Raw genomic sequence first — 16,028 nt, forward strand, 5'->3', positions numbered from 1 at the left:
ACACCATGGCCACGGACATCATCTCTATAAGGGGGGATGTTCATCAGGAGACAAAGAGAGATGTGAGTGTTGTGCACCAAAAACAATTGCTTTGGATGAAACGTGCTTTGCAAGAAGAAATCAAGTGTTTTCAGTCATAAGTCTGCAAACCTCTGACTAAAAAAGATTTGCCAAATCACTGGTTGAAGTAAAGCATACCATTGCTTGATCTCCTCCTCTTTTTTCTTGAAGTTTTCTAGCTTTTTCAGGCCCTTCACTTTCTGCTGCTGTAGGGACTCTTCACTCTCCCATGTGCTATGGATGTATGACCAGCCTTTCCATTTGATCAGGTATTGAACCTCTCCCTCATCCTTTTCAGGATCAAAGTCAGCGCTTGGGTTGCCATTGGCTTCAGTTGCGTACACTGTGGTGGAAGCACCAGTGGCTGCAAAAGAAATCAGGCTGCAGTTGGTACCTTTGTCACCAAGCACTGGACATAAACTGCATTAGAGCAGAAAGTTATTTTTCTAATACATCTTCTGACACAGCACAAATAATATCCTACAGATTCTGAAACCCTATAAGACAGGCACACAAGTTTTCCATACAACAGAATCTTTTTAAATCTCTCTGTCATAAATGTCTTTTAAGGATAATTCAAAGTCTTTTGAAAATGTTCACAACCATTCAGTTTTACAAAACCACTTTTGTAAGGCTATGAGAACAAAACATCGGCTTTATCTTCATAATGGTTTTGTCAATGGAGCTATGAAAACTGACTCTACTGGAAGATCTCTTTTATATTTCAAAGAGAAGAACAGCAAGAATCGCAGAACGACTGTGTCTTTAAAATGTGTGCATGCTAAATGAAAGCTGCCAAGCGCATAAACTTGACATTTTAGGTTTTTCAATACTAGATTTTGCAAACGCTGCCAGAAGACATCAATAAGAGACACAGAAGAAAGGGTAAAGAGCACTGAAACAACCCTTGGCCCCACTTTGAAGTTGCAAAGCATTGCACCAGCTCAAGACAAACTAGGAATGCACATGACTGACATCAGAAATGAAGGCTTTTTCCAGAACTGCGCACCTCCTTTTTTTCCAAGCCTGATGTCCAAGACCTTCTCAATAGTTTCACTGTTGTCTTGTTGTTCATCAGCTCCTTCCCCAGTCATCTCTATCAGGTCATCAGAATCCGTCTCAAAATCATCATCTTCTTTGTAACTGAACAAGATGAAAACCAAACTGATAAAAAGCCCTTGACTCTTCCCAGTTCAGAAACACACAGAATGGCATGGACTGGAGCAAGCCCTCTTCAGCATTTATCCTGTGATTCAGTGCACGTTCAGCACGTGCATTTCTTAAGTTAGCCATTCAGTATTGTTCCCCAAGACAATCAGACAGCTACAGTTTATCAGACTAATATTCTATCTTGTCCATATAGTTTTTCTGACCATGGCCAACACCAGATGCTTCATAAGGAGGTGGAATAATCCCTGCAGCAGAAGCAAGACCATCAACAGAAGAAGTCTCCTCTATCTGGTGACAGATTATTTTAACAATGGAGGCTGCAGAGCACTGAAAGGCTGCATGGGTGCCTACACCGCCCTAGGAACTACACTTCTCATCTTTGATGAACACTTAATCACCAAAAATGGTGGCTCTTTGCATGCCCCTTATTATGACTTCCAAAAGGTGAGAAGGTACATTGAGGAATAGATTATGCTTTACCTTACCATGTCTCAATGCTCTGTCCCAAGGCACTGTCTATCAGCCACTCTCAGACAACTGGTCCAATCTAGCACAGCTGCTCCCTTTTACTCATTTTAATCTATTATTTGCAATTCTTAATCTCATCTGAGAGTGCTTTAGAAACATTATGCAAACGTCCTCATACTTCTCTAACAGGGATTGGTAAATATTCCCTCCTTTACAGATGGCAAAACAAGGTAGAGAGAAGTCAGATGCTCACAGCATGAATCTGTCAGAAGAACCACATCTCAGCCAACAGATATCTGCAGGGCAGAGCAGGGTCTCTGCAGAATCACACAGGGAGTCAGGGCCCTCTGGTGTCACCTCTTTCCCAGCCAAGCCAGCTCTCATCACCAAGCAACCCCACACTTTTTGATACCTGACATTTTTGGCTGCTCTTCGTCGAGTTTGTCTCTTGGGGGTCTCATCATCTTCGTCATCATCGTCATCTTCAGATGAGACCTGTTTCTTTCTCTTCTTCCCACGCTGGGGTTTGTGAGGTTTTTTAACACTGGTTTTGGCCACAGTTCTAAAATAAGAATTAATAGAAAGCTGTAATACAGCATGTTTTACATAAACATCCATTTTAGTAGGTCTTTAAGAAAGCATGAATCTCAAATATTAGCATCCTAGGGATTTAGTCTGCTCTAACTACCATGGAAACAACTGCATCACTCACTGAAGCATGAAATGGGTAGACAAGAGAGTAACTAGGTCCTAGGTTTACTAGATTGTAAACAAGGGCAATATTGCAGAAGAATAAATTCTTTAGTGATAAATAGAAATTACCACTCCACCCAGTATAGGCAGAAAAGACAAATGCAGAAAAAGAGACAGAGTGAACAAACCACTCTTTACCTCCTTTGGGCAGGTCGTCTCGCTTTAACTTTCTTCGGTTCAGGTTCACTTTCTCCACTGGTTCCTTGCTCCCCTCCATCTTCATCCTCTTCTTCACCAGAGACCTCTCTTTTCCATTTATTTCTATGGTCAGAAATGTAGGTCATGAAGGGCAATCATATTTCAACACAAATACTTGGCTAAGCAAACATCCAAACCATCTAGGTTAATACTAGCAGGCCATAATTACAAGAAAAAGTTCAAAATTGCACTCTAGGTTGTTCAGTGCAATGCATGGGGGATTTTATGGTGTGATTCTCTGCTTTTAGGAAGAGGACTCGGTCACCTAGGTTTTAGTTCACGTAGTGGCAGTATATGTTGCATGACAGTGGCTCTTAACACATACTAACTACAACAGTGCTTGTGGCAGAGCTGTACTTCTTACAACTGGGTGGACAAGTGCTTCGATTTATTATTTTTCTTTCTACTTCTGCATTTCTGAAACGAGATGGAAAAATCTCAAGAGAAGTGCTCGCTTTCACTTACGGAGTACAAGTCACAACATGCACAGTTACATGATCTCCTTGTAGACTGGAAAATGGAGCAAGAAGGATCCTGACATCTAAATTCAGGCAATTAAAGTTTCCAAGCGTGAAGCCAAATCACACCGCATCATTAGTGGAAGGAAGCATGTTCTCTGTGGGCAATTCAGAGAAAAACTGCAGCTCCGAAATGCCCTTCAAAGGAGCCCCTTCCCTCTCCAAGGAGACATGAGGAGTACACAGGGATTATTTCCCTTGCCCAGGAGATGTCCATACTACTACAGTCCTCCCTGTGCTTTATTACGTTCCTTCCTGCACTGATGTGTACAACTAAATGAAAAATTAAAAGACAAGAGAAACAGGAGAAAGAGAGCAGGATCATGTGGCTGTGTTTCAGTTTTCTCCAGCAGGCAGCTTGCAGTTCCCTTCAGTTCAGTTTAGTGTTTGGAAAAACTAAAAAGTACTTATTAGATGGAAAAAGGCAGTGAAATATGACTGTAAGTGAACTCAGTTACGGTGATCAGACATCCAAAATATCCTTCATGGGAGTTCTTTTGTTTTAGCAGAGGGTTACAAAAGATAAAAGAGGGTAATAATTTAGCATTTTATTCTCTGCTAATCAAAAAGGTGGGAGAAGAATGGATTAAACTATTTTAAGTATCTCTGAAGGAGAATTAGTAACCTGATGGAGAAGTGAAAGACTGACAACAAAAAGTGAACCTGACTTGTTCAGATTCCATCACAGGCAAAGTGGGAAAATATAAACAAAAGAAAAGTTGGGAAACTGCATCCATCCATAGATTCAAATTCGTATTTCAATTTCAGTCATCCTAAGTATTATTATTGGAAATAATAAATAATTAAATAACAGCTCTCTGTGTTGACAACACCTATCAAACAATCCAATACTACTATTCCGAAAAATAAACCAAAACAAAGTACCACTATTCAAAACCCTTTCCCTATAAACTTACGTTTTTTTCATTTGCTTCTGGCCTCTTCTTTTTGGGCTCTCATTTTCAGACTCGCTACTTGCCTTTAATTGAAAAGAAAGAAAATCAGGTTGTAGGCTTCACTCTGGACTGTCTCCTCAAGGACGCAACTGAAACGCATGCACACGGTCTGAGCCCGGACACAGCCTGACTGCTCCTTCACCGCAGCGCTGGAAGGATGCTTTGGTGCGACGGGGCTGCACAAGAGCAGCCAGTTCCCTCTGCTGCAGGGTTAATCTTGCTGGACTCTCAGTGTGAAGAAGGTAACTCTGCAGAAAGGCTGGAGAGCTCTGCTACATCTGTCCTGGAGCCCCTGAGCTCGAGGCAGAAGGATGCAACCCACCTACCCCTCAGCATCTCCCTTCCACACGCAGCAGATGCCATCTCAGCAGTGGCAGCGGCCGGGCAGACCCGCAGTGTGTGCAATACCCCGTGGATTACAGAACCACGGGGTGAATTTAACCCGCCAAACCTTGCACTGCCCATTGCTGGAGGCAAAACCCCGGAGAGGGAGAGAGAGAAGGCAGCTCAGCTGCTGCTACTCTGCCTACAGTGCAAGGCGAGCATTGAGCATCACTCCTGCCTGATGCTGGAGAATCAGGCAGCAGCGTGACTTTGTGCTTTCTGGACAGCACCTTCAGGGCCTGCCGCAGCGCTAAGGCTCAGCTCTTTTACAAGACTTTTAAATGAAAGTGCAGTGGCTGAATGTATTTTTGTGAGCGCCCATACTTGCAATTCCAGCAGGAATCCTGCAGTATCTGGGGTGTTCAGGCTTAGTTTTTGGGATTACAGAAACTTTCACAGCCACACAAATGCATTGGGATCTCTGCCTTCATTAGAAAAACTTCCTATAAGGAAGGGAATTCTTATAAAAAGACAATATTCTCACCACAAGAGTATCCTTGCTTTCCTGACTCACTGAGAATCTGACTGAGTCAGAGCTATGTCCTGCTGCTTTCCTTCCTCCTAATCCTCCAGTCTCCACCAGTGAAGTCTCTACGGCTAAATATATCTAGAGATATTCTAACTTGCTGTACTATTTTAAATGTGGGCGTCATTAACTCCTACAGACCAAGATAGCTAAAAAAAAAAAAATATCTTTAGGCTGGTTGTACACAACCCCATTTTTGTAAAAACTAATCAACCATAAAAACAGATTACCACACAAACAACACCCCTCAACCAACAGATGACTTCACCTTATATACTTGCCCAGAAAATACAAATCAGCAGGGAGAAAACTGCAGAAACCAATGTGAGGTTTCTAAAGGAGTATTAAAATGATAGAAAGTAGCCTCCAAGACTCCTTGCTCTACATGCTTATTGGAAATCTTCCACTTCATATTGCTTTTTGTCCCAGCATTCAGCTCTAGCTCTAGGTAATGTCTGTCCATCACCACAGGTACATCAGTTCGCATCTCTTGGTACACCCACCCACCACTCTCCTGGATACAGCTAGCAAAGCTTACAACTGAGAGCTGTTCACACAAGAATTTTGTGAAATGGTGTGAGCTGCAACATGAAAAAGTCGAGGCTCTGGAGAGCCTTGGCCCATCCCTCTGCTTGCTTTCTGTATCCTTTATTTCCACTGTCCAGCTTCCTCTCCACCACAGAAATTGTCCTCTCCCTTGCATCAGTGTTTCCATTAAAATATGCTGAAATACTGGCTGCCACATTAGATTGAAAGCTTGTCACATTTACATGTGACACAGTAATACCTTTTGCACCGTATCTTACTAAGGAACACACATTCATCCACCTGTTTCATGGCCCTGCATGAAATCCCTGTCTCATTTACCAAGCATCCAGGCAGCAAGTAACTGACAAACATCACGGAAAGCCCTGCCTACCCTTGCAACATAAGCCAGGCATTCCACAGATTAGTTTCAACAAGCGAAGTTTTAAAGTCCTCAGTTTTCTTTCTCTCTTGTAATCTCTTATCCGCCTTCTGATGCGTGCTGCTTTGCTATTCCAATTTTTGGCAGGTTTTCTGAGAGCTGTCCCTCAATGCATTTTACTTTTTGCTGTCTTTTGGCAAACCACAAGTAAAGAGAGGTGGATTTTTCTTCTGCTCTGTGTCAAAGATCAGATTTGGAGAAAACCAAATACAACCTTTGGCTCTTTGAAACTAACTCCCACTTATTTGCCAAAATCCCATTTTCCAAGTTTCTAGCGTCTGTTTTCCTAATGCCTCTATTCTCCCCCTGTTCTGTCGCTCCCTCTGTAAAGCTGATGCTCATCTCTTAGACATTTGTCTTTTCCTCACCTCTTCCTGCCTTGAAAACTTTAACTTGTGACTGCAATTCAGCCGCCTTCAGTTACATTTTTCAAAGACACCATTGTCTTTTTTGGATGCACGTCAAGCCCAGCTCTGTATCCTCTGACACAGCCAGTCCCCAGCCTGAGTCATCTGCCTGCCTTGTGCTCCCACATCCTCCCAGTCCGAGTGCGGGGAATCACCGTGCCTGCAGCCCCGCACGTGCAGCCACCCGTGACTCAGCCTCTCCTCCCCACTCCCTCGCCTACCACCGACCCATGTCTCCTTCTCACCAGCTCCTCCTGGCATCCTGACTCTGCCTGAAAGCTGCTTTCTACCATTTTTAAAAAAAAGCATAAGCACATTTTAGCAACCTCTTAATTCCACTTAAATGCACATTTCAGGACCCAGCTGCAAAACCGTATGCCGACTTGCTCAAATCAGCCCAAGGGCGAGATGTGCACCTCTGCCCTGCACTCTGCAGCACAAAGAGAGCTTGTGCTTGTAACACTCATTATCAGCATCAACCCACAGGCTCTGGCTGGTGGTAAATTCCTCAGTTAAGGAAGTGCAGACGATAACCAGAGAGCTGGGAGCATGCCAGGTCCAGAGCATGCACCTGAGGTCCCGTCTGCACTCCAGCCTGCCACCTGCCATCATCAGGAAGTAGACTGGTTGGGAAACTGCGTGGAACTTGAATTTTAATAACGTCACCTCCCCAAATGACACAAGCTAAGCTGACAAAATCCATCTCCAGTCCCCAGCAGGGCTTCTGTCAGCCCAGGAAGAGATGCCGGGGGCACACCACTCGCTCTCAGAGCCTGAGTACCAGCGCTGGCAAAGCTCTGCTGGGCTTAGACTACCCCCCTGGGGTGCTGCTGCCGTGGCCAAGGGAACGAGAACTTGCCTTCCCCAGTCCCCCCTTTCCCTACCAAATGCTACAAACATGCCCAACTTCCTCCTGCGCCAGTACTTCCAACTGGACTAGAAACTGGTCTCTTGCAATTTGCTTTCCCCACCTCCAGCTGAAAGGATCAGCCTTCCCTCTCCACGCCTCACTGACGCCTCCCATCTAATTTATTCTTTCTCTCTCCCAGCACATAAAGTAGGCACACTTTTACTAGATTAATTATGCTGTATTTTGCTGTGGAGCAACACTGTACAAAATATAATGATGCTGCATACGTAGCACCAAGCAGAGCAACACAGCAGCAGCTTTGAAGTTCTGGTCCTACAGATTGTCCATGAGTGTCCTCACCGCTAGCCCAGGGCAGGACAAATGGAGATTCAAGGCCACTGTCATGGTCCAGATGAGCCTCTTCAGCTCATGCTGCCTACTAGGAGAGATGAAGACTTGCTTAAAGAGAGGCAATAAATATTTCAGACTAAAGTCAAAGTGAGGATTTGCTCATTTCAGGTTTAACAGAGGCCAAGCTCTAGTGCTCCAGAAAAGCTGGATTAGAATCTCAGCTCGCCAGGTTAGTTTTCTTACGTCTGCTGAACTTCTCTCTCCCAGCAATACCGGTAGCATTTGAACTTTCAGCAAAGACATGAGGCAAAGCATTAATTAAAATGTAAATGAGCAGGATTTTTTTTCAATAATAAAACCAGCTGCATTTTGGGAACACCTCATGTGCATGACTTGTGGCCTCTCACAGAAAAGATGCACCATGCCATTTATTACTAATTCCAATCTCAAATCATTCTTTTTATAGCAAAAAGACTGCATCTGTTTTGGGCACATTTATTTCTCGACTACCCCAGAACACTCCGAAAGGCACCTGGCTCTGCAAGTCTCACTTCCCCTGGCTGAAACCTGAAGCTGATTTATTAACTGCAAAGAAAACGCATGGGCAAGTACTGTTTTTACTAAAAAACTCACACATGCTCTTATTCCTGGAGACAGCTCTAGTGCTCTGCGCATCTCTGTACCCATATGCAAAACTGCACTTTCGCTTCCTGATCTGTCAGCCCACACCTCGGTACTGATCACAAGTTATCACCCTCTCTGACTGCAGCTCGGTGCCTGGTGGCCTCTGGGCAGTTCCCAGAAGGCAGTAATTTCTAACACAGAAATAACCCTGCCCCAACTGTTGATCTCAGAGGACAGACTAGTGGTTGAACAGTGCCCCAAAACCTGAACCACCTCCACCTACACGCCATCTCCCCCGACCAGGGTGAGTCACGGGGCAGCACATGGGGAGGAGCGACGGCTGATTCTTGTGCGCTCTGAGCCTGCCACGCTGCCGGGGTGATGCTGTTTGTTAATACTGCAGAGAAGCATTAGGGAAGAAGGCAATTAAAAGCTCCTAGACACTGTGCTGGAAGTCCCAAGCAGCAAGCGACAAGAGCAGGTCACTGGCGACAGGCTTAACCCTGTGAAGGTAAAAAGCAATCTTAAGAGGTGTCAAGCGCCTTGGGTTTCTGACAGCTCCAGCAGGCTTGAGCTACGCTATTTCCTCCCTCTTGGCGTTTAGATCTTCCAAAAGCAAGACTTTTCATCTCCTCCTGCTCTTTGCAAGGCCCCAGCACTGTGCTCCTGACACGTCACACCCTCCACCGGCCTCTGCTGCAGATGGGAGTTGCCCTACAGGGACCAGTCAGTGTTGATTTGGGGAGAGAGAGGTGAAGGGGGTGGTCCAATTTTGTTAATTTTGGCTTTCCATTTCACAAAGGTGGCAGTGGGGTCATTTGCAGGACTTTTTTTTTGTTTTTTACAATATTTTGTGGTATAGCAAAGTTTTTACATCTCGGATTTTTTTTTTTTTTTTTAAAAAACTTTATCGTACCTTAAGTAGTAGGAAATAAAGATATTGAAAAAGAAAACAACATTTGCAAAACCACGTAATATTGTAAAACAAAAAAAGATGGGACTTACCTGAGCCCCTAACAGGGCACTCGGGTCTGCAGCGGAGGTCAGTGGTGGGTGTGACATCGCCAGCACAGTGCATGCCGGGGCATCGCACAGAGAGGCGGCCAGCGAGCCTGGGCTTTGCCGAACTTGAAAAGGAAAACAAAAGCTAAGTCAATGATGTGCCCCAAGCCCCTTCCTAACCTGCCGCTATGTGGGACATCCAGCACAGGAGTCTGGAGGGGCAGGTGGTGGCACTGGGGGTGCTGCAAGGCTCAAGGATAACGCACCAGAGTAAGGAGCCAGAGACCTGTGTTTGCTGCATGACTCGGACCCCTCGAGCATCCAAATGCGCCTTTCAGTGGCAAAGCACAAACAGCCTGACTGTCAGAGAGCACCACTGGGCTCCCACTCTGCTGAAAATCTGGCTGCTTATCCTCAGATTCCCAACTGCATGTTTCTGTACCTAGCTCTAAGCCCCAAGCTTTACTTTTGGTCTAAGCCTCTCCCTGGTTTTCTTTCCTCTGTGCTATAGCTACTCATCCTTCCTGAAGACCTGCAGATGAAAAGCTCTATGCAGAAAGACTGTTAGATGCAAATGAAGGTGGCAGCTAATTGTCAGAAAAAAAACCAATGATCTGAAAAAGGAACAATTAGAAGGTTTGTCTGCCAGGTTCTGACCACCCTCACCTCCAACTGAAGAATAAGACTCCTCAGTATTCAACCAGAGTTGACGGTTCATACAGCTGAACACACACAAATGCCATTTATCAGCATGATCCATTCCGGGATGGGCAACAATGACTGCTTTGTTGTTATGAGGTATTTCTGGGAAGTTTCCTTTATTCCTGGTTGGATTTGTGTTGTGTTTTGTTTTGGTTTTTTCTTTCTACACAGACTCATTCTCTCCAGGATGTTTCTACAGCAGAGCATGACTTGCATTACACCCCATTCCAGCAATCAGATCAGTGCATGCAGATCTCAGCCCACGCAGGGTCCTGCTGACTCCAGAGGTCTCAGGCCAAGAGGATCCAACTGCAGGACTGGGACCTTAACTGTGAGCTCCAACATACACACACCAAGCTAGGACTCTGTGTTTACAAGGCAATGCAGACGAGACCTGCCTTTGCTCTTTGGGTTTGGTTGGTTTTATATGTTCAGTAATCCCTCATCCTTTTTTTTTTCCTTACCTCATCTTTTATATTAAATCGCGATGGCTCTTGTCTGCTTCGGTTTGACCTCCTAACCCCATAAACATCAGGATATTCTTCCCACATCTGCAAAATAAACAGACCATCAGAAGGCCTGCTTCACCCCAATTATTTCTGACATTTTAGAAGTTTGATGGTGAATGTTTTTAAAATAAATCAGCATAAAACCATTAGGGAATTAGCAACCAGTAGCTGGACACTTTAAAAAACTGGCTGAAAAGGATTATGATTCTTTTGGGGTATTTGGTAACACTCTAAAGCACCATGTTTTATCTCAGCATTATCCTTACAGTGGTTCATCTTTCCACCAGGGTACAAATTACCCTCCAGCTCATTCAGGCTGAAGGATATAGCATCGAGACAGCCAGCCCTCTGCGAGCAATGGTGCTGAAGGAGGCAACGCCTCGCACATGGAATGAATGGACCGATCAACTCAAACAGACAATTCACTGTCACTAACAGCTTCCACCAAAATTCCTTTCCATAGGGAATACCCCACCAGCTGCCAGACAAGCCCAGTGACGAGACATCGCCAGCAGCAACTTCAAAAGTGAATTCTGTGGCCCAGCCCGGATGGCAAATGGACCAGGACACCCTGTCCTTTGGCAAGGCAAGGCAGTGGTGCTGCTGGTTCTTCTCCTGAATGCACTGATGCGAATGTGGTTTGGCAGCGCAGGACACGTGGATGTGCAGAGCTGACTACTGGGAATGGTTGTGCTCTCTTTGCTGTAACCAGGCCCTAAATAGTTTCATACACTGTGTATAACAGCATGCATTTGTTCTTGCTGGATGGACAGGAGGAGAAGGGGGAGACAAGAACTGATGCCCTGAGGGATATGAATGCAGAACTGTGTTGGTGACACAGGACACCAGAAGGTTTATAGGGCAGATACAAACCACCACCATGTCTCTCAAACTTCTACACCAACAGCTGCTCTCTCCCTCAGCAGACCTTATCCTCTTACAGTTTTCTAAACCTATTCATACTCCTTCTGCTTTTCTCTCCCTCGAGTCCTCAAATGCCTCTGCAAGCCACTGGCAGGAAAAGGAAATCAAAATACAGTGCCAGATGCAGCAGCGACTTGGACTGACAGCGTGATTAATACAAGGCTGCAGCCCAGCAATTTTTCTGCTACTGTTAAAGGAGTAATGGGATAACACTGGAACAGACAGATTGCAAAGGTGCGTATCTGCTGGGCATGCGAGTACAGATGAGGCAAATTCACGTGAAAGAAAAACTCAAAATACTCCCCGAACCGTACGAAGAACTTGTCTTTTCATCTTTTAAATGGCACAGGTTTTGGATGAGGGATCGACTCCCATGACAAATCTGAATAGCACCTAACGCAAATTAACCTCACCTTCATGGGTGTATCTAGACAGAAATACAAAATAAACAATAATATAATAATTAATTGCATTGGTTATTCAAGGGGAACAGGTATCAACGTGCTTAGGTTAGACCTAGCTAAGGAAAACACCCATTAACAGAGAAATTAAGGAAGGGAGAGGCTTTCTTATTAGAGGGTGCCCTGACCTTTTCATGTTTCATCCACGCTAATTATCACCCTGTGTATGGATGCGCTCCCTCATAGGATAATTTTAATGTTTATTGTTAGGGACATGCTCTTAGAAGCTCACAGAGGAAGATAAAGCTTCCTTCAGTCCCCACATATCAACAATAAAACAGGAATTTGAATATTGTTTTACCACGACTGCCTTATAAATGCAGTCTGAACACAGGAGATCTAGCCAGGACCTCAGCTGGCAGCCTAGAGATTTGTGAGAAGCAGCTGGTAACAAAATCCTTCACTTCTCCCCTGCAGGTACGTGGTGAGTGCAGGCTGAAAGCACGCCCTTCCTTCTCAGTCTTTACATACATAGCAACTTTCTCCATAAAACTCCCTCTCATGAGCAAGCTGTGCAAAGTGCAAACCACAGCTAAGAACAACAGGATAGTTACACACCACAAACAAACAAACAAACAACAAAACCCTGACCTAACCTGATTTTCCTCTCTCCATGTAAACTCAGTTCACCGAGTTCCTGTCTCCCAAATGGGTATTTGGGTTCCTCTTTCTCACCTCACACTACACTGTGTTACTCAGGTGCCTCCACCTGGGTAAAGCAGGTGCCCAAGGCACAGCTGCTGCACTGGGGAGGTTCTCGCCAAACAGAGGTGCACCACGTGCATTAGAGACTTGAAATCCCTTTTCCTCCTGTGCAGCAACAGGTGGAGGGCAAACTTGCCTATTTGAGGGGAGTATTGCTAGGGAGTAGCTGGGAAGCTTCAGAAAAAAAAAACACAACAAAGAACCACTATAATAAATAATAAAAGTTAAGCATCTTTTTTCCTCCTTTTTTTTCTTTACTTTTTTCTAAGAGGAAGACAGTGATGGAAACAAACTGAAGTGTCCCAAATCCTAGACAAGCATTCTGTTTATATATCATACAGGGAAGCTTTACTACTTCTGAAGGACAGGAGAGACAGGAGGGAGGAGTGGAAAGGCAGAGGGAGAGAATGAAATGACAGGGCCATGTACTGATGACCAGGTGTGTGCCCCTCATTTCCACCAGTCAGCCCCACCTCTATCTATCTGGTGCCCAAAGGGTTGTTCCAGCAGACACACAAGCTCCTGCTCACAAGGATGACACCAGCAGGGAAAAAGCACACAGACCAAAAAGCCAACGAGTGACTTGGGGACACCAAAGGTCAGAGGCTGTCTGGTCACTGTGCGAAGTGGCAGGGAAGGTGAAGAGAGCTTCGTTAAGGTCCTGCTGTCTGCCCGTTCGTGATGGGTACAGGGGTAACGTGGCTAATGCAGAGCAGCAGGGGCAATACCTTTTTAACATCTGCTATCCTTTCCTTCTTAGAGGCAGGTTTTTCTTTGGTTTCAGGAGGGGTCTGCTGGGATTTTGAACCCGTTGATTCACTTTCAGATTCAGACTGACTTTCAGAGGACTCCGAGCTGCTGTTTGAGTCGCTGCCCTGCTCGCTTTCAGACTGGCTTGCGGAGTCAGAGCCAGAGGCTTCTTCGGATGCTGAGTGACTGATGGTAGAGAAAGAAGAGATCACATTTTAACTGTACTGTCACAGGCTTTGAAATATGCAGCAAGAAAACCTGAGCCATCTCCAAACTACAAGAAGCTTGGAATAGCCTAAATGCAAGTGTGAACCATACGGTCCCAAACAGACACTCTCCACTGGCATATTGAAGCAGAAGCTATTCCTTCCCAGAACAGGCACTGCACACATGGGTGAGAATGCGGCCTCAAAAATCACTCCGTTGGAGAATTTTCAGAGTTCCATGTTTTTTTCAAGAAAACCAAGGGAATTTTATTAGGAAGCATTGCCACACCACTCAAGGAAATGACACTCCAGCAGCTCTGAGGACAGCCGGTTTCCACGGGCAGGGCTCGGCAGGACACCGTCCCACAGAGCCTCCTGCAGGGACAGAGACTCAACCCTAAAGAAGGGGATCTGGAGCCATCCAAACCTCTACTGTCACGACGCAAAGGGGCAACATCAGGCTGCGGCTGAGCCATGTTGGCGTGCCACGTTCCACGGGGATTCATGAAGGAGGAAGACACTTTTCTTCAATCAGATTTATTACCAATAGCTGGAAGAAATTATAACCACCCAGGCTAGACTGAGGCCAGACAGCTTTGACCATATTTGTTTAAAGGCAGAACACTGGCCTCCTCCCACTCTGGAGCTCTCTTGTTTCTCCAGGCCCTAAGCTTTATTTCAAGGACAGCGGGACACAGCCCTTCCGTACATCAAGAGCCATAATTCACGTGGTTTATCCCCAAAATTATCTGGACACTATAATTACATGGACACTAAAATTTTGCTTTTGAGGGACAGAACTAGAATTCATCCAGGGGGACAACGGAGGATTAATGACCCAAGACCCTCCCACAAGCCAAGCTTCTCCTAGCTTTAAAAACTGTTGTGAACATTTTGAATCTAAACAAGGTGGAATCCAAACGGCAATGTTCTGCCGGGCTTCGCAAGCTCAGCAGGGACTCAGCACCAGCAAAACCACCTCATGCAGGCTCGAGAAGGTTCTTGGCACAAACTCCCACAGCAGCATAGTATCAGGAGCTGCATAATGTCAGAAACCAAATTTATTGTTCCCCTCCAGCAAACGTAAGCTTAACCCTTACACCTTGTTGGACACAGCTCCACGTGTCCTGTGCATAACTGACACCCAGGTGTCCATCCACATCGCAGCTCGCTGCCACCCAAAGGCCAACAGCAGGTAGCTGGGAGACAGCCCCTCCCCTCTCCTGCCCACCCTCACCCTACAGTCCATGTTCCCAGCACTCACCTTGTGCTTCCACCAGCACTGACTCACTTGCTGAACTTCTCCATGAGCCACTTGAACTGGGTAGCAATAGCCCAGAGAAACATCGCTTTAGCGACTCAAATCACGACCAAGCCTTCACAGAAACCAGGAAATACACCACGTTTGGTATCGCAGAGGAGTTGCACAGGAGAAAAGGGGCAAGCAAGACCCCAATTTTGGGGCAGCAGCAAGCCAGATGCTCAGCTTGGCCACCCCTGGCTCCTCAACGTCCCCCTCGGGCAGTGTCCAGCCAACTGCCTGCACCAGCTCAAACATTCCATTCAAACGGACACCAGCAGGGTCAAGTTCTGGAACCCAGGTCCACCCACTCCACCTGCTCCCATGCGGCACCAACCACCCACAGCACAGCAGCGGGCAGCCAAGCTGCGCCTCTCTGAACCGAGCAGGACATCTTCTCCAGACCAGGCGTAACTGTCAGATCCAGCTCTGCCAGTGAAAGAGGCTTCTCGGCCCCTGCAGCCATTCAGCCAGGCCTGCCAGCCTCACCCACCCACCAGTGGCACCGGCCAAAGCACACAGCACCAAAGCCGGTCCAGGACACCAACTTTCAATTATTTAAACTCGTGCGTCTTCCTAAAGTGACCTGCGCACAAACTCTTGTACAAAGACACAGTGACAAACTACTGACCATGCTAACGCACTGACTCAGCTGCATGACATGTTGCTGTTAAACATTTCCTCTCAGTATCTGATCTATAAATGGGATGTTCCCTGTTACTGTATAGAAACATACATGAAATGCCTGCATATACTGCAAAGAAAAACAAGCCCCATCAGCAAATGTTGACCCATGCACCCAAGTCACACAGTAGCTGTAAAAAAGCACCAAACCACATTAAATTTCACCTCTCAGCTAAACAAGTCAGGGAGAAACACCAGACGGATTCTGGCTACAGATCATCTGCTGAAGAGGGAATAACATTTGATAAAGAGGGGATGATAATATGTGGACCACAGAGGACTAACGACTTCATGGGACCTATTCCTTGCCTTGGGAAAGAAACATGAGCCTCAAAAATCACTGTGCAGTATCTCCTGCTCATCAACCAGAACAGAAAGAGTGGTGGTACCACGAAGAGAAGCATTAGCAATACCAGCAGAACAGGCCCTACTGGGAGAATCTGGCTCACTCAGAGCTAGCAAGAGTAAAGTATGTTGGGAGCTGGAGTATCCAGAGACCATCCTGCTGTATTAAAGATAAGCAGTTGGTCCAGCAGAGCTCTCCACTACATCC

The 16,028-nt window shown here is 45.8% G+C and overlaps 1 protein-coding gene across 13 annotated transcripts in view; it reads right to left on the reverse strand.

Annotated features, from left to right (window-relative positions):
* CHD2 (chromodomain helicase DNA binding protein 2) overlaps positions 1-16,028 on the reverse strand; it is a 93,036-nt gene that overhangs the window by 28,990 nt on the left and 48,018 nt on the right. For 9 of the 13 annotated variants that reach the window (XM_074880311.1, XM_074880312.1, XM_074880315.1 and 6 more), the window contains 7 exons: positions 13,264-13,471; positions 10,401-10,487; positions 4,085-4,146; positions 2,590-2,712; positions 2,111-2,260; positions 1,070-1,203; positions 199-424 (listed from right to left, as the gene is read on the reverse strand). In XM_074880311.1, coding sequence (XP_074736412.1) covers positions 199-424; positions 1,070-1,203; positions 2,111-2,260; positions 2,590-2,712; positions 4,085-4,146; positions 10,401-10,487; positions 13,264-13,471 — 990 coding nt within the window. Of the gene's footprint in view, positions 1-198; positions 425-1,069; positions 1,204-2,110; positions 2,261-2,589; positions 2,713-4,084; positions 4,147-9,237; positions 9,360-10,400; positions 10,488-13,263; positions 13,472-16,028 lie in introns of those variants that run through there. The other 4 variants (XM_074880320.1, XM_074880319.1, XM_074880318.1 and 1 more) reach the window with 4 other exon arrangements.

The sequence above is a fragment of the Strix uralensis genome, chromosome 11 (assembly GCF_047716275.1).
Source record: "Strix uralensis isolate ZFMK-TIS-50842 chromosome 11, bStrUra1, whole genome shotgun sequence".
In the NCBI taxonomy this organism is placed as follows: Eukaryota; Metazoa; Chordata; class Aves; order Strigiformes; family Strigidae; genus Strix; species Strix uralensis.